Source organism: Phyllostomus discolor, chromosome 5, assembly GCF_004126475.2.
Source record: "Phyllostomus discolor isolate MPI-MPIP mPhyDis1 chromosome 5, mPhyDis1.pri.v3, whole genome shotgun sequence".
Lineage (NCBI taxonomy): Eukaryota > Metazoa > Chordata > Mammalia > Chiroptera > Phyllostomidae > Phyllostomus > Phyllostomus discolor.
This window is the reverse complement of record NC_040907.2, coordinates 167,403,401-167,422,034: the sequence shown is the minus strand read 5'-3', so window position 1 is coordinate 167,422,034 and position 18,634 is coordinate 167,403,401. Positions and strand designations below refer to the sequence as shown.

Sequence of the window (18,634 nt, the reverse complement as noted above, 5' to 3'; positions counted from 1 at the left end):
GTGCCGCCACAGCTCCGTGCGCTGCGGGCCTCGGTGTTTCTGGGGCAGTTTGTTCACGAACCTGCGGTCGTCTGTGGTGAACGGCTGTGGTTCACGTTCAGACAGCACGGGGGCAAGTTAGGCTCTTCTCTCCCCACCTTGAAGAGTAGATAACCACTTTCTGGTTTGTTAGCCCGTGGTAGGTTAAAGAAGTTCAGCTTCTGGGTATGTTTATGGTTCACTGGTAAAAATAAAAATTAATCTTAAAGAATACGGAACAAGACAGTTGAGAATGAAGCAGCCCATAGTCAGTGAAGTTCTGATTTAGGATATAGGTACAGTTTTTGCTTAAAAGAGCTCAAGAAACCATGAGACTACTCTCTTGGGAATTAGTAAGGTCTTTCCATACAAAACACAGTATTTAGTCCCACATACATGTTTTTTTAAAACCGGAAACTTCGCACCTTACTCATTAAAGACTCTCTTCGCAGTCCTTCCGCCTGCAGATGACCGTAGAGAACATGAACCGCCTGAAGCTCGTCCCGCACAAGGACTACACAGCCAACCGCCTGGTCAGCGGGCTGCTCCAGCTCCCCAGCAGCACGTCCCTCGTGGTGGACGAGACCCTGCTGGAGCAGGGCCAGCTGGACGCCCCAGGTGCGTGTGCGTGCGCTGTTTCCCTGCCGCTTCTGGCCCGAGAGAGAGCCAGATCTGGCCGTGGCTTCTTAAAACTATCACTGTAACCAAAGATTTACATTTCAGAATGTTGGAGGTAAAGGTTTGCCATATGAACTTAGTTAAAACACGTACGGATTATAAATTGTGAACCTCAGCTGTGTTCTGTCCCATTCTATCAAAATGGTCTAATGACAGAACAAGTAGGTATTGGGCAGCTGAAGTCTGGAAAGGGAGGAGGCTTTGCCTTTAGTCATATACTACCTAAAAAAAAAGTGTAGAAAAGATCTCAAAAAACATTGTTTACCATTCAGTGTGAAAATAAAAAGTTTTTCAAAGAATCTCTGAGAAAAAAGGTTAGTAGTAGATCACATGGTTTGAACTAATCTTAGTTGATGGAACATTATAAAATTACAAGAAAGCAAATAGCTTTATCTGTGCTCAAATGAGAATTAAGACACTATACTGGTGATGAGTTCAATAGGAAAAGATAAAATTATAAACCGTGTAGCCTGGGTACATAATATGGCAAAAATGAGTGGCGTATCAGTGAAATTCAATAACCTTATCTCTATGGGTAAATTGAATTTTAGTTTCACCATAATATTTTAGCCTTCTTGAATACACCACATAGAAAGCAATCATAACTGAGAACCTATTTTTTGCCTAATCACATACTAGATGCTAGTTTAGATTTCGGGGGGGTCTTTCGCCCCAGAAATACATTTTATCTAGTGTGACAAATACTGCGTAGGAAGCCCGTTACCGAATGAACACTCAGCTTAGTGAATTGGATAGTGTCTCATGTACTGTTTTAAAAAAGTAGACACCTCATGTCTTATAGTCAGCATCAGCAAAACTGCCTTATTTTTGCTGTGTACAATGTGCTTCCGTGTATGATGCACCCACAGTTTTATGTGCACTATACATGGGATTAGTGTGCCAATGGCATGCAGTCATTGCATCCATGTATAAGGCGCACCCTTATTTTTCCCTTAAAAATGTGGGCAAAAAAGTGCACACTATTCATAGCAAAATACGGTAATTTGTGTAGGTGATTAAAATGAAATGACTAAAAAATTATTTTATTGCCTTTGTAGGTGTTCATAATGTGACTGCCCTGAGCAACCTCATAACTTGGCAGAAGGTGGATTACGATTTCAGTTACCACCAGATGGAGTTCCCCTGCAATATCAACGTTTTGATTACTTCAGAGGGGAGATCACTCCTACCGGTATGATGAGTCATGTTTAAATGGAGAGGTTATATGGGAAAGATAACTATATTTTTGGTTTTTCTCTTGGCTACTGCTTATTAGTAAGTTAAACTTGTTTAAAACGTTGACTGCTGGTGGTTAGTAAGGCACTGACGAGCTCCCACGTCTCGGCACAGAGAGTGGAAGCCGCCTGTAACTTGCCTGGTGGACATCCAGACCTTGGCTCTTGCTGCCTCTGTCCATTGTTCTCTGCCAGTCTCATGTGAGAAGTATTTCAGAGTTCCTTCTGGAGTGTTCCCAGTCCAGCTGATAGTTATTTTCATGCTTTATGGTGAAAGGCTCTGGTAGCATGGGGGGGGGCGGCGGGGGGCGCTGACAGAGCTCTTAATGGTGAGAAACACCCCAGGTGTTGGACGGGCATTGCGTGTCCGTGTAGCAATGTTCACTGTGATTCAGGAGGAAACTACCGGCGAACGAGGACGAAGGGCCCGTTTGGTGGGTTTTTGGTGGGAACGTGTGAACAAGATACAGAATACACATTTCGTGCTTAAGGAACATCTATAACACTTTAATTAGCTGCTCTCTAGAGGCTGGCGACCTTTCTATATGTTTGCTGATACTGTTGAGGAAACAGGAGTAACCAAGAAAAGGCTAACTTGTGATGATTGCTGAGGTAGGTATAGTGAGTGGAACTTCATGCTAAAAAGTGCCCTCCCCCCACCCCCGTAATAAATAGTGTTTTCAGTTCCCGTGGGGGCGGCACAGACAACGCATCCATCCGCCTGAAAGTCTGATCCATTCAGGGACTCGGGAAATACCGTGTGCTGTTCCTCTCTCCAGGCAGACTGCCAGATCCACTTGCAGCCGCAGCTGATCCCCCCGAACATGGAGGAGTACATGAACAGCCTTCTCTCCGCGGTGCTGCCTTCCCTGCTGAACAAATTCCGCATCTATCTGACCCTCCTGAGGTTCCTGGATTATAGCATATCTGATGAAATAACCAAGGTGTGTTGGGGGTACAACAAAGGATTTCCTTGTGTCAACTCAAAGCACTTAATCAATTTACGTTTATTGTAATGATTGATTGATAAGGTGATTTTGCCATTTGTTTTCTATATGTCTTATATCCCTCTATTCCTGTTACTGTCTTTTGTTTGAAGTAGAATTTTCTGTATGCAATTTTAATTTCCACGTCTTTTATACTTGTTAGTAGTTGCCCTGGGGGCTACAGTCAGCCATCTTCACTGTAACCCATCTATTTGGGATTCCTGTCAGTGTAATCACAGTAGGGCACAAAAACTTGGCTCCTTTACAGTTTCATTCCTTCTTCCTTCCTTTGTGCTTTATTGTCATGCAGATCATGTCTTTATACACTGTCCATCAACATTTATAATTGTTCTATTCATTTATCTTTAAATCAGGAGAAAAAAGTTACAAAGAAAAAGACATTTATGCTGCTTATATTTATCCATGTAGTTCCCTTTACCACTGATCTTTATGCGGATCCAGCTAGTTTGCCGTGTTCTTTTGTTTCAGCCAGAACTTGAGCATTTCTTGTAGGGTAGATTGGCTTGTGGCAAATTCTCTCTTAAGGTTTTGCTTATTTGGAAATGTCTTGATTTCTCCTTCATTGTTGAAGACTAGTTTTTGCTGGACCTAGAATTCTTTTTTAAAAGGCTGTATATACCTCCATCAAGACTCCTCCTAGCCCTGGCTGGTGTGGCTGAGGGGTCGGGCATCATCCTGCAAACCGAAAGGTCGCCAGTTCAGTTTCCCGTCAGGGCACGTGCTGGCTTGCAGGGCAGGTTTCCTGTTCCAGGGTGTGTGGGAGGCAGTGTACTGGTGTTTTTCTCCCTCTCTCTAAAGATACAGAAACAAAATCTTTTTTTTAAAAAGTCCTCCAGCTGTCTTCTGGCCACTGTTGTTTCTGATGAGAGGATTCTTTGTACCTGAGTCATTTTTCTCTTGTTCTTTCAAGATTCTCTCTTTGGCTTTTGACGGTTTAACTGTGATGTGTCTAGGTGTGAATTTCTTTTGAGTTTTCCCACTTGGAGTTGAGTGTCTTGGACGTGCAGATTAATGCACATTTTAGGAGAGTTGTCAAGAAATTTGGTAAGTTTTGACCATTCTTTCTTTAAAAATTCTTTCTACCTTCCCTCTCCTTCCCCCTGTTGCACCCCTGTATGGATGTTGGCACCTGTGGTGCTGTCCCACACGTCTTCGAGGCTGCGTTTTTGCGTCCTCGTCCTTCCTGCCGTCTGTCCTACAGAATGGGTGATGTCAGCTGCCCCGACGGAAACTTCGCTGCTCTTTCTTCTACCTCAAGTCCACTGTTGAGCCTGTCTAGTGAAGTTTAGATTTCAGCTATGTTTCTCAACTTCAGAATTTCTATTTGCTTTTAAAATAATTCCTATCGATATTTTTATTTGGTGAAACATGATGATTTTCATGTTTTCTTTTAGTTACTTACACATGGCCTCCTGTAGTTCTTTGAATATATTTACAGTGGCTGATTTAAAATCTTTCTCTAGTTAAAGTCCGATATTTGGATTTCTTCAAGGACAGTTTCTGTTGTCTTCTCTTTGTCCAGTGAATGAGTTATACATGCCTGTCTCTTTGTATGTCTCCTGATTTTTGTGTTGTTTTAAATACTACAACGTGGCAACTTTGCTGAGATTGCCCTCCCTCCCTAGGGCTTGTTGTTGTATAACGACTTCTCTGAATTAAGTCTATAGTTTGTGTTCTTTGTTGAATGTGGGCACTGGCGTCTCTGCTCTGTTAGCTCAGTGGTCATTGATTGGATAGAAATTTAATTTCCCTAGCTGCCTGGAAGCAGGATGTTGCCCAGTCTCGGCCATGGGGCCCTGTATCCACGTTAGGACTAGCCTGCCTTCACCTTCTGCTTGCAGAAGGTTATAACCTCTCAAGGTTATTCAGAGATGTGAGCTTAGGGCCTGCTCAGAGCTGAGCGTGCACACAGACCTGTGCGTGCATGTGACCTTCTAAATTCCTGGCAGTTTATTTCTGTCTCTCACATACACGTGGACATCTCATTCCCTATTTAACCTTTTAAGGCTTTCGGTTAGCCTGCTGTTTGCCCCAATATCATCCAGTGCCTGAGGCAGCCGAGATAATAAGTGCTTGTAATAGGGGTTGGGGGGGGGGAGGATGTTCATGCTGGGCAACCTGGGTCCTTCCAGGGAACCACCCGCCAGCCAAATGATGCCAGTCCTCGGCTCCACTACCCTCTTTGGGGGTTGCCAGGCTGTCCGTTTTCAGGGCTGCTTGGGAGGTGGGCTGGGGAATAGGCCAAGGTCAAATTCCTCAAAGCTCAGTGTTCTTACTGTCTTGAATAAATGCTGCTCAGATTGCTGTGCAGCATCTGGTTGATTCCCAGTTTTGAAGAAGCTGACGCTGATCATTTTTACTGGTGTTCTTACTCCCTTTAACGGCGGAGAGAATTTTCAGAGGCCTGCACTAGGCCGTTTCTGCTGCCGTCCTTCTTCCCTGGGTTTGAAGTCGCCCTGCTCGCTACGCACACTGCTGGCACATCTGTCTGCCTGGTCTTCTCAGATGAATCTGAGTTTTGCTTTGTGTGGAATACCTTCAGCAGTAGCATTGTCTGTAGGTGTAAAGGTCGGTGACCCTTTCACCTGGGTCATCTCATTTGTCTAAGCAGCAGGGACCACGTCAGTCAGGACCACACTACTTCCCTTTCCCCTGTTAAATACAGGTGTCGTTTCCTCCTGAGGAATGGTGTTCAAGTCCATCTACTCTTTTGATACAGGCAGTTGAAGACGACTTTGTGGAAATGCGCAAGAACGACCCTCAGAGCATCACCGCTGACGACCTCCACCAGCTGCTCATCGTGGCTCGGTGAGTGTGCCTGTCCCCACCAACTCGGCTAAAGGGAGGCGTGAGTGCAGCCCTGGTTTATCTAGTAATAACTGAGGTAGACCTCCAAGGAGAGAAAGGAACTTTTTCCTTTTAAAAACACCTTGTGAAGTGGCATTGTGTGTGGCCCGTGGTTGCTTCCGGGGAACCACCCAGCACGCCGCTTGTTCTTGAAGCTTCTAAAAGTGAGTCATCCTCCAAATTTGCCTTTAAAAATTCCTTTGTAGAAGTCTGACTTTGCTTTTGACTTCTGTGTGTCCCTGCTAGAGATCTTGTCTCCTAAACCTGTATTCCCAGGTCTTAAAAATGAAAAAACACAGGACCGCTATCTCCTAGGTCTGGACTTAAGTTGTGTCTCTCCCCCGACGCAGGTTTCTGTCTCTCAGTGCCGGCCAGACCACACTGTCGAGGGAACGGTGGCTGAGAGCAAAGCAGCTAGAGTCTTTGAGAAGAACCAGGCTTCAGCAGCAGAAATATGTGAATGGAAATGAACTTTAAAAATCTGATGCCTCTGGAAGAGTAATGGGCAAATTGTAGCCACATTATTGTATAATTCAAATATCATTTATACCACATTGTTTTGTAGATAATTTGTATCAAAAAACCAATGACTTTTCCTGAAATCAAGCCTGGTGACATCTGAAGTTTATATCATATTCAGTAAGGGCTTTTACCTTGCTGGTTTTATGGAGCTTTTGGAGTTTGTTTTATAATTATATAAATTAGTAACAATGTACAAAAAAATGTATTTGATATTAAAAGTTTAATATTGATAAGATAATGTTGTTTATTATACCATTTCCTTAGCTTCAGCTAAGTCATAGGCCAGACTCTGTTAAAATGCTAGCATCAGCGTCATTTGAAGAAAATCGTAGCAATTCTGAAGTCTGCAGTTGTTCACTTCAGATTTTTACGTCTTTCCAGTTAACAGTGGATCTGAATGTGTTTAGTGGTTGGATGTTTGGGAAATGAAACCACAGAATTTCACAGGACTTCCCAAACATCTGATCATGGAACCATTTTCCTATTTCATAGTTGTTAACCTGTGAAACTAGTCTTTCACGTGGGCAGTGGTTCCCATCCTTTTGGAATTCACAGACCAATAACAATGTTTCTCAAAAATTTGAGATGGACAAGGTTGCCAATTTATTTTGCCAAGTTACTTGAAAGAAATCACTGTATTATCACCATTATTTTTTTCATAAGAGGAAAATCTCAGAATGAGATACTCCTTTAAATGGAATAAATGTAGCTTTTTGAAAAAACACTCCATTGTCCTTATTTTTCTCATTTCACCCCAGTGCATTTGGGAACCACTGTTTTATGGGAACACACTTGAGCAAATTCTGCCCTATGAGGTTGTTTTGCCCAGATATAAAGAGAACAAAAAAAAAAACTAAAAACTTTTTAAAAGTGCCTTCTATAGAAAAAAAGATTTTAAATTCTTTTCCTAATGTCACTTAGTTGCTTTAATGATTGTATTAGATTTTGAACTTTAATGGCTGAACTAACATTATCTGCTAGTCTAGAATGCCCTGATAAAACTGTAAATAGGGTTTTCCTCAGACCAATTAGTTTTTACATAAGTTTTTAAATGAACAAAAGTATCATGTATAAGCTAGAAAGCAAATCAATGCTGTACATTTTAATTATGGAATCCAGAATGTTTGGAAAGGTTAGAGCATTACTTAAGCAATCGGTGGTTGTATGTAAAGGTTAATTTATTTCAGTCAGTAACTTACCTAACTGGAACATTAAGAGTTCAGTTAAAACGATTCCCTCAAGTCCACCCGCCAGGCCTAAATTGACATTGCTAACCAAGGAAACAGGGTCAGCTTTGAAAAAATCAAGGAATGTACTATGCCTAGCAAATGAAAGTAAAAATTTACTAGTTGTTTCACTTTTCCTAGACTCAAATCTATTTTTACAAACTAATGTAAATAATTGTTTATATTTAGTATCCTGGACTGTTTTGTAATGCATAGACTATACCAGGGGTGTCAGACTCATTTCCACTGGGGGCCACCCCAGCCCTGAGGCTGCCTTCAAAGGGCCGAATGTAGTTTCAACTCTTTACCTGTTAAGGAGTAGTTGCATTTATATGGTCCTAAAATTATTTCAGCCCTTTGAAGGCAACCACGAGGCTGATGTGGCCCCTGGTGAATGAGTCCCACACCCCTGGACTAGACCTTCCTCAAACTTTTAGAAATGAAACCTCAATGGATTTACGGGAATAAACTTCAACAGAGTAGATAAGTGACCCTGTGTTTATTGTACCAATGTGAAGTGTAAAACTACACCAGAGGAGTGCGGTCTAGCAGAAAAAAGTTCCCTTGAAAGGAAAACCCTCTTTCCAAGAAATAAAGCTCATCCCATGTGGTCTGTGTGGAGGAGATCCTGCTGCCTCTCGGTGGAAAACCACGTCCTCGGACTTCGTCCCGCTGGAAGCGGGCAGGGCGGGAGAGGCCCCCAAGCTTCGGAAGTCCTTTCCTCCCTGCTGCACGCGTGGGCATTATAGCTGTCAGGCTAACGTGATGTTAATCTACTTCCATCACCAAGAAACTGAACAGACATCACCGTCACTGGAATTAAAAATCACCTTCTTAATTTCAGTTTTCAAAAATCTCTTTGAAACTAATTTCTGTGGAGCGTAAAACACATTTTATCATAACTTATATTTTCTTGTGCTGTGGGACAGTTAATATATTTAAGAAAAGTTGGTAAAGAACAGGATAAAACATTCATTTTCAGTGTTTGGATTTTAAAATTTGGTGGTTTGGGATCCATTTCATCATTTTTTAAAATGAAAATACTTCAAAAAGAGTAAAATATTTGGAAAGGCTAGGACCAAGTGTTTAGTTATAGAAAACTTGCTTGTGAAGTCTTCAATCTGATTCAAAAATCAAACCCTTATCTTTAAAATGTTATTCAAGGAATTCTCATACATTGTCATTTTAAATTACAACAGTACTTTATTTTTAAATAGTCACAAGATTTGATACTTCACACACACACAAAAAGATACCGCTAATAAATAACAAAAGTGGAAATACTTATCAAAGTTACAACAGACATAATGTTTAGCTGAGAATCACTTCAACAGAGTAAGGCTCTAAAGATACCAGACAAACCAATACTTGTTTGGAATAAACTGTGCAACTTTCTTAATGTATGGGCTTACAGAAGAGGCCCCGTTTCCATGTGGTCAGGTTTACAGTCATGAAACCAACTTACAGCGCAACTGAGCTCAGACTAAGTTTCAATAGTTGTAATAGTCTATACAAGATGTTAAGGAATGACTCCTACAGAAAATTAAAACTTGAAGACTTTTAAGAATTAGTAATATCCAGTAAGTGTACGTTCTTACCTGAAAACAGCAAAATTAATAGGTGCTGGTATTCACATCTGATGTCTCAGGTTCTGACTGACATGTCTTAATGCTCCTAGACTTTGGGGTGTACAAGGTGGCAGAAAATTTAAAGTTTGTTTAGAAGGGGAAAATTAGGATTAAACGGGCAGACATTTCTTGACTATGCCAATAACCAATTCTTCATCAAAACAAAACCAAGTTTTAAATTTCCAAATGCTTCTCCATATTAGCAACACTTTTAAAGTCACCTAAAACTAAATGTATTACCTTGTAGAGGTAACACAGAAATGAAGAAAAATTATAAAAAATGCTAATCCCTAAATGCATCCATGACCATCCTGTGTCCACTTCATACACTCAACCCTCCCACCCCACCCACTCACCCGCTCCCAAAAAGGTTCAGGTGATTACGTCCCAAAGTAATCTATTCCTGAATTACCTTCAGAGACACAAACTGCTCTGTAGTGTATCAGCTACTCAGGCCTACACATTGTAGGATGATGCACTTCCGTTGTCCTCTCAAATTTAGAAACCTGTGACAACCGTTCCCAACTGACAATTTAAGATCCCTAGATTCCAAGTCAGTACAGGTTAAGAGCCTAACATGTGAAACTTTTTTTTTTGGAGGGGGCAGATTAGGTAAAAGCCACAGGATTCTTTGTGACTACGAACTAAATCTGAATTATTCGTGTCTGGCACTGTGTAAACATATTTTTAAGTTCATTTTGCTGGACTTCATTGACCACTTCGGGCTCTGCAGGGCTCTTCTGGACCCTGGCCACCGCAAAGCTGATCCCCTGGGTGAGCCCGGCCTGGGTCATGCTAGCCACCTGGACCATGGAACTCCGGATCTTTGCGAAGGGGGACACTGCTCTGCTGCCGCCGCTCTCCGAAGGGGACGGGGTTACGTGAAGTCCTGTCTCAAGTTCAAGCCCGCTGGACCCAGGGCCGGGGTTCTTTTGAGACACCACCGAATGCACCGGCTCAACAGACAGAAACTGTGGGCCTGCTGCAGAGAAAGACACATCTAGCTGAGATGGTCGAGACGGTATCTGTTCCGTTGATTCAGATTGGGTTTCTTCATTAGAGACTTGATTGGTCGTTTGATTTCCTTCCTCACTAGCCTGCTGAGAAACAGATCTGGTTTCCGACAGTTGGGCCATCTTGTTTTGCGCATCTTGTACAAATCTGTGGCAGTAAATATCCACAGGCTTGGCAAAGCCAGTCAATGTGTGTATATGATCAGCAGAAGGACTTTTTTTCAAAGGAGAGTCGCAGCGTTTTCCAAGCTCACTTCCATGAGCGGCAACAGTCACCTCTGAAGGAGCGTGAATGCTAATGTCAGCGCTGCTAATGGACTGGGACCGACTGCCTAACCGAGGTGCTGAAGCAATAATGCCACAACTGGGAAGAACGTAGTCTACTGGCCCTATGTTCTCTAAAGAACTAGCTAGCTGTCTGTCCTCGTCAGACTTGGAATTTGTAAGGAATTCATCGGAGTGGTAGGAGTCGTTATCTGAAGACATTTCCCCATCAGACTCTGCCTGGACTTTACTATCCATCACGCTTGTGTTTTCCATGGTTTCAAGACTACTATCTGATTTCCAAAGATTTACTTTTAAATTTGGTTTTAGAAAATTAACCTTCATTTCAGGTTTTGCAAAATTTCCTAGCCTTCGTAGATTGCCAATATTTACATTGGATTTGGTCTGTTTCACTTTCTGATTTAGAGATGAAAATTTGCTCATTAGAAAATTTTTTCCTTGGGCCAGAGAGCCTTGGTTTTGAGATCTGATGCCGATAATGTCTTCATGAGGTTTACTGCTCTTCCTACAAATCAGAAGAGAACAAAGTTAATTCCCCATGGAATTCAACATAATAGTTCCAATTATTAAAGTGCAAATGCTATTATTTAAATTGGCTCCAATTTCTCGACGATGCACTGCTAACTGATAAACTCAGAACACCCTTGGAGTCGACAGGAGAGCAGAACTGTGCAACAGAAATATGTGAGCTGTAGATGTAGTTGACAATTTTCTAGCAGCCACATTAAACACGTGAAATGAATTTTAATAGTATTTTACTTAAATTAAGCCAATATATACAAAATGTCATTTTAGCAGATAACCAGTACTAAAAGATAATGAGGTACATCTTACTCTTTTTCGTACTAAGTCTCTGACGCAGTCAGTGGGCAGTAGTTAAATGGCAGCAGAAGCCTTTGTACGTGACATCGGTGAGCGGTTCCCAGGCACTGAGGGGGAACGGTGGCCTGGCCGTGAGACTCTAACCCCAAGTGCAGCGAACAGGCCAGAGACCTCTCCCACCCGTGCTCTGCCCTCAGCGTCCTCAGGCAGGCATCAAGTGCGACAGAGAGCCCCGCTGCGGAAACATGACCGTGTCTGCAGTGTCCTAAGCCCACTCAGTGCAGCTCTTTCTGGCGGGCTTCAGAGCTGGCCGCTGCCTGCTGCTGCATGTGTGCTTTACCTGTGCTCTCGCAGGCATCGGACAGGAGGGGGAGGAGACTGGAGGAAGGGAGGGAAGCAGCTGGCTGAGGGCAGCCAACTGCTGCCTCAGCCCACGTGTTTGCACGTTCTGAGGATAAATTTTTCTCAAAAACACCAAAAAAAAACAAAAACAAAAAAAAAACAAAACCCACACCCAGAATTCAGGCCAATCACATTTCAAAGGCTCCACATCCACGGTCTAAACGGGCCAAGGCGACACCAACTGTAAATGGGGATCTACAGCACGGGAGCCATGGCTGTCTACACAGACTCCAGTCGGGCTGCGTTCAGGCAGAGAGGTGGGGGGAAGAATTTTGTTGGCTGATGTTTCCTACGGGTTATCTGAATTTATTTTAAAAGTTTTGGGACATTTAACACAACTAAATTTAGCAGTTTCTTTTTTGATCCCTCATAACAGCTATAAATACAACTGTGCTACTGCCACAGGTATCTCGAATGTGAGACTCTTAGTCATGCAGAATTGCTGGTCATGAGACTCATAAAAATTACAACATTAAAAACTACAGAAACAATTCTATTAAAAAAACTAGTGTTTAAAATATACTGGCTGTTTTCTCTACAAAGTTATTTAAATTTGAGTGCTCCCCCCCAGTATATTTTAAGAGTTTAAAATCATACCACATGTGGCCGTGATTTTAACCAAAAGTTTTACTTTTTGATCTACAGAGATGTGATACTTCCCTTTCTAAATACCAACCCATTACCACAATGTGATCCCCAGACCTGTGCAAATACTCTTAAAGAAGAAAGACTTTGGATAATAATGTCTTTAATCTTGAGAGAAAACCAAAGCAGCACACTCACCTCTCAAGTTTTTTCTCAATTATAGGCACATCTAGTCCCATGGCTTGTTTGGTGATCTGCAGCATCTCTGCGATGCACTGAAGGGTATCTGAAACCCAAATATAATTGCTTGCCACTTTCACCAAAAACATACTAAAAAAATAGCAGTTCTAACTCAGAATCCTAAATGAAATCTGTGATCGTCCAGTTAAATACATTTATTTCCTTCAATTTATAGAAAACTGCTACTTATTTATTATTCCCCCACTTAATTCAGAAATCTAAAACCAACTTAACAGAAGAGTAAATAAAGAGCAAAGGAACCAGATCAATTGCAATTAAGTGCTGGAAGCCAAGGTAACAGCTGTGAACAAGACAGACATGGTCCCTGACTACGATCCACTAGAGGCATATGTGGTGGGAAAAGCCCAGCATCCACATGGCCACACACACACAGAATTCCCATTATAGATTCCCTTGCCCCAAACTATATCCTCAGTTCAAATAATCTCCCTGCCTTGCTGAGAACAAAGTTGCTATTTCAAGGTCTCAAATCACAAAGCTATTTCTCTGGATCATTTAGCTGGTAATGGCACGTACCCCCGATTCCATGAGGGCTTATAAAGAGCAGATAAAAAGTTATCACTCATTAATTTCATCTCTCTTCATTACCTTTCCCATCCTCTTCTGGATTGCGCATTACAGCTCTCAGAGTATGGAAATAGCCACTGGCTTCTTTGCATCTGTAGTGCAGTCGCATGCAGGAGAACTTTGGCTTACCAAAAAGAGTGGGTTCAGGACCTGAAGACCCAAATGAATATGTGTAAATCTTTCACATAACATTTACTTTCTCCTAAATCTTCAAAGATATTTAGCACCTTTTTCTTCATAATCTAAAAGCACCCAAAATATAAGCTTATTGTGACAATTTGGTTTGATGAGACTATTCATCAAAACTCTTTTGCAGTCTCAAATATTTAAACTTTCTTGATCCCTGCGATAATCTTCACGAGTAATAAAAAATGGTTATTAGATTACATCTGTCACTAATCTCTAAAGAACAGAAAGGAGTCCTAGAAAAACAGACTACTGGGAACACCCCTTTCCGGGTCTAGTAAGAGGCTATACTGACTGCGTAAACAGTCTGCCCTCCTCTTGGAACAGACAGCACTCGCTCTCGGTGACTTGGTTAGTATCTTAACATTTACCTATTTCTATTTTTTCCAGGTCTTCTAGACTTAGTCGTTGGTACTGGTTTACTTTATCAACTTCATCATCATAACTAGATAAAGGAAAAGGGATTAAAAAGAGGATTAAAATCAAAAGCACATTTGTCTTGTCAGCTGAGGTATAACAGTAACAACTACTATGCAGTTAAAAATCTTCCACAGTGAAGGGGGGGGTAACGGGACAACTGTAATAGCATAATCAATAAAATATATTAAAAAAAGAAAAAATCTTCCACAGTGCAATACCTACAGTTAAACAAATATTTTTAAAACTAGATGAAACCAGATTAACATATATATACTTAATAGCTAAAGGAAAATCAGTTTATAGATCTTACATTACAGAAATCAATTCACAGGAAAGTAATAAAACTTCTTACAAAACAAAACCCGACAAACCTAAACCTAAAAGGAAGGCAGAAAGTACAGAGGTACATATACTGAAGCTATGTATTTGTGAATAATAACAGCAGATAAATCACAACCTAATCAAGAAGGAAAAATCCATGTGATCAATGCCAACAGGGACCTGGACCAGGGACTAAAAAGAAAAAAGACAGTTCACACAAGGCTGAAAAGAAAGTAAGTATTAGGGAAAGGCAAGGCTATGAGAAAGTACTTGTATTTTTGCTAGTGGCATTGTCTGGCAATAAACCACAAAAGTCTTATCACTCATTACTGTAACCGAGTGATATAACCAAAATGATAACCTTGTAGCCAAAGAGAAGTACAAGTGTGCTCGTGTGTACACACACAAACACACTGGCAAAATGATCAGCACAAAGTAGCTGTTTGTATCATTCACAATAGTAAAAAAAAAGTTATTTTAATGCCTCACAACGGGGAAACATTTAACTAAGGCACAGTAGTAAAAACAATGATATATGGTCATTAACAATAAAAAATTAGGTGGAAGACATCAAAACTCAGGAGATATATAGGAAATAATACTCAATGCTAAAGGAATATTACATAAACACATTGATACAACTATAACATAACATTTTCAAATTAATAAAAGTCTGAGTGATGCAACAGTTATGTGAGGTCCAGCGGTTCAATGACATTTCTTAAAATATGTAACAAATCCAGATTCTTAATTTCTTAAAATGGACATACACTCCGATTCAAAAAATACAAAGCTCTGGATCAATAAGCAACTTACTAGGCGACGTAGTAGGCAGAGTTAGACAGCAGCAACAGCACGTCCACATCTCTGTGAGTGGCGTCAATGAGGCTGGACAAACACGACACACGTGGTTAAGCATTTTTATTCTCATCTACATTTTTGCCAAGCTTATTTTTATTAGGAGAGCCACTTATCATAAAAGAGTGGGGGAGGGGAGGGAGAAATCAAATAATCAATGCATCCTACTTCTGAAATTAAATGTGTACAATCTATCCATTTGGAAATTTTTTAAGAAGAAAAAGGAATCCAGCTTGGGGAGGGTGGAAGGAAGGAGGACTGGAGCCGAAGAGAGGTCCCTTCTCCGAGGGGTAGCCGAGCAGGAGGGAGGGAATGGAAATGCAGGGGAAATGGATAATGGGGGGGGGGGGGGGGGGGGGGGGGGGAGGGATTTGGCCATAGTAAAGGGGGGAACTGGAAAAAAAATGTGACGTTCAGAAGGAAGAAATAATCTAGATTATCTCACATGACCTACCCTTTGAAATGACACTGCACATTAAGGGAATTTTTACGTTCATATAGAAGGCATCCCTTGAAAGAACTTTCCATAAATGTGACGTGCAAACATGGAACTGAGCCCAAGCTACTTTGCCCTTTCCTCGTTACAGATTAATTTACTTGGCCTTTAAAGAACAGCAAACATTTCCTTATTCTATGTCCATTTTGCCATATTTACCTCCACTCTAAAATCAAGTAACAAAGTTTAAACCCTGGATGAGTGTTGATAAACCAAAAACTACAGTAAAATGCACATCTTTTAAAGATTACAAATAAGAGTCAAAGTAGAAAATCTAAAAACAATCAACAGATTAACACAGGGAGAATGTGACCTCAAATAGAATTTTTAATCTAATATTCACCTAATATTAAGAAATAGCCTTTCCAAACAAAAGGTGGAAACTAATATGTGTTCTTATATAAGTCTCCAAATTCCACTACAAGAGTGGATAATTCGGCCTCAGAATTCCATACCTATTTGCCAATACTTATCAAAATGCTACTGAAAAAACAACGGAAAACTCATGTATACATTGAATTTCAGTCACGTATTTAATCTGCGTCAGGATGAGGTCCTTGTCCGACCCTTACACACTGCAGAGAAAATTTCACCGAAAGCTTCAACTGCAGTGTTTTACACCAGCAGCACCTTGTTGCAGTGTAACCCTAATGGTCTTAACCTACAATAACAAATTCCCAATTTTCACCTAATGAAATGTACCCAAAAATACAATGAATGAGATAAGATGCGAGGACCCGATAATACACCAGTGGGTCCAAACTAGGGGCACTAATTAATCAATCCATGGAGGGGAAAAAAACCCCATAGTATCAAAGATTCCAGTAGCTTCACCGTGAATGCAGAATAGCACTGTAGGCTGTGATTTAGTTTTGTGCATCGATACTTACGTGCACTCTCAAAACTGTTGCTTGAGTCGAGCGATAAAAATCACTACGCCATAACACGGACATGAAAAATACTGTACTATCCACTAGTGTCACCTAATCCTAGTTTCCTAATTTGACATTAATATTTACACCAGTCAGAGATGATCCTCAGTCAAAAACATCATGTCCTCTGAAAAAAGCACTTGGCACAGCACAGGCAGCCGCGGCAAACCCCAGCCCTCCCCCACCCGCAGTTCACTGGTGTCCGCAGCGGCGGACACTGGACTCCCCCCCCCCGCCCCCCATACACAAACAAGAGGACTCCCCGCCCCACGGGAAAAGCAAGCAGCCCCCTGGGGCGCGGCGCCGCGCCCCTCCCCCGCGTCCGCAGCTCCGAAGGCCGCTCTACTCGCTCTTGTTTTCCCACCCCTCGGCCAGGCCCTCCTTCCACACCACGAAGACAAAAACGGACAGGACCACGTGCAGCCCGACCACCGCGACGATGGTCGCGTAAAAGCCACTGTCGTCAGGGGACATTAGCAGGAGACTTTGGAAGAGGAGTAATTTACAAGAAAAATATAACCCCACAGGAACTTTAACCGTAAGTCCTGCAAAAAGGAGGAAAATCTTGAAAGTTGTCGCCAGGCTACTGCCTTCCGGCTTAGGCTCGGAGGCTTTGCCCGCGGCACTGGCGGACCGCTGAGAGGTCGGCGGGGGCCTGTGGGAGCGCGGCATCTCGTCTGCCCGTCCGTCCGTCCGTCCGTCCACGAGTCCAAGCTCAGTCCGAGCCGCCACAGCGTAGCTCTCCCGCCTGCAGCGACCACGGCGACTGCGGCAACCGCGGCAACCGCGGCAACCCCGGCAACCGCAGCTTGGCCGCGCCAAGCCACGCCCAGGACTCCCGCGCTTCTGCCCGCCCACTTCCGCCGCGGCAGGAGCCCAGTGCGCACGTGCGGCCGGTCCCGTCCGCAGGGAAGCCCAAGATCACAGACCCCAGCCCCAGGCAGGAGGGGCGCCGAGGGGGTCGCAGGTTCTGCACACCCCACCCGACCCTGCCAGAGTTCACAGGAGCCTTAGTGAAGGACTCTGCCACTGCTCGAGGGGACCCTGGCAGGTGGCCTGCGCCCCCAAGACCGAGCGTCCATGTGTATCCTGCACTGTCCCTCGCCTGAGCGTTGCCGCCTCGCCGCTCCACTCAAACCGGTAGCGGAGAAGGGGTAATTGACTGTCCGCATGGACAATGCCCTGGGCAAAATAAAGAGCGGGCTTTGGGCGATGCTGAAGGGCACTTGGGCAGTGCGCCGGTTTCCCTTCCCACTTCAATTAAGATTCCTCCCCGCGCCCCGGTGCACCGCCGGGTGCTTACTGGCTGTCACTCAAGTCAGAGCCCTTCTGCAGCAACCGGTGGTGCAAGCGAAAGGGCGCAGAGACGCTGGAGGGTCTCAGCTGTACACGCCAGAGGCTGTCCACAGGGAAATGAACCGAGCTGCGCTCAGCGTTGGAGAGAAAAAAAGGCCGTGGGCCGCGAGTGGGCACCAAGTACGCTCTGAGAGCAGAAACCAAGCAATCGGCCAGAGCCGTGCTGGATGGTTCCAGTTGGAGCGCTAGGAGGTTAAGAAAAAGGGGACAGCAGTCATTCCTGCTGCCCAGCATGGGGCTATTTGTAAACTGCCTGCCATTAACTTCCTGCCAGGTATTTAAACAGGGTCGTGACCACAGTGGGGCTACTCAGGCACTGCTCTCTGGCAGTCAGCTTCAGACATGCGCCGTTTCGGTCTTTTCCTATTTCACTTATCTCCAAAGTAGAAACAAAAATACTTCATCTAAGGAAGATGACATTGACAATCACACCACCTTTAAAAAACTGGAGTGCAAAGTTAACACGCAAGCAAAATGCAGGCATGATACCTGCAGTTATTTCTGAATGGGAATTAAAAGTATTACTCCCCCTTTTGGTGCTGGATTAAGTTGGTCTGCTATTTTAAAAAAAAAACAAGGTACATGATTCAAAAAAATTTTTACCAAATGGCTTATAAGAGCACAGAAATATTCTGCTAAATTATGTGTGAGAAAAACCTCATCTATTAAGAGTCAGCAAACTGCATCCATACTTACAGTATTGACTACAAAACAAAATAATTCATGAAATTATAAAGTCATAGTTTCTCTATGAACCTACAGTAAATAATTTAAAAATTCATTTTAATATATGTAAATGATACTTGCACATAATTGTTCTGTCTAGTTTTGTTTTATGTCTCTTTTATTAAAAATACAATAAATGCAGCCCTGGCCATTGTGGCTCAGTGGTTGGGCACTGTACTACAAAGTGAAGGGTTGCTAGTTTGATTCCCAGTCAGGGTGCATGCCTGCGTTGTGGGTTTGTCT

General features: G+C 42.7%; 2 protein-coding genes across 2 annotated transcripts in view; one reads left to right on the top strand and one right to left on the bottom strand.

Annotated features, from left to right (window-relative positions):
• Window positions 1-7,709, top strand: part of LOC114497609 (minichromosome maintenance complex binding protein) — a 30,967-nt gene extending 23,258 nt beyond the window's left edge. The window contains exons 12-16 of the mRNA XM_028513437.2: window positions 471-636; window positions 1,755-1,888; window positions 2,711-2,875; window positions 5,658-5,746; window positions 6,136-7,709. Of these exons, the coding sequence (XP_028369238.1) occupies window positions 471-636; window positions 1,755-1,888; window positions 2,711-2,875; window positions 5,658-5,746; window positions 6,136-6,262 (681 nt within the window). The 3' untranslated portion in view covers window positions 6,263-7,709. The remainder of the gene's footprint in view (window positions 1-470; window positions 637-1,754; window positions 1,889-2,710; window positions 2,876-5,657; window positions 5,747-6,135) is intronic.
• A 1,007-nt stretch (window positions 7,710-8,716) lies between these two features.
• Window positions 8,717-18,634, bottom strand: part of INPP5F (inositol polyphosphate-5-phosphatase F) — a 67,904-nt gene continuing 57,986 nt past the window's right edge. The window contains exons 16-20 of the mRNA XM_028512489.2: window positions 14,840-14,911; window positions 13,654-13,727; window positions 13,118-13,246; window positions 12,467-12,554; window positions 8,717-10,964 (exon numbers count right to left, since the gene is read on the bottom strand). Of these exons, the coding sequence (XP_028368290.1) occupies window positions 9,806-10,964; window positions 12,467-12,554; window positions 13,118-13,246; window positions 13,654-13,727; window positions 14,840-14,911 (1,522 nt within the window). The 3' untranslated portion in view covers window positions 8,717-9,805. The remainder of the gene's footprint in view (window positions 10,965-12,466; window positions 12,555-13,117; window positions 13,247-13,653; window positions 13,728-14,839; window positions 14,912-18,634) is intronic.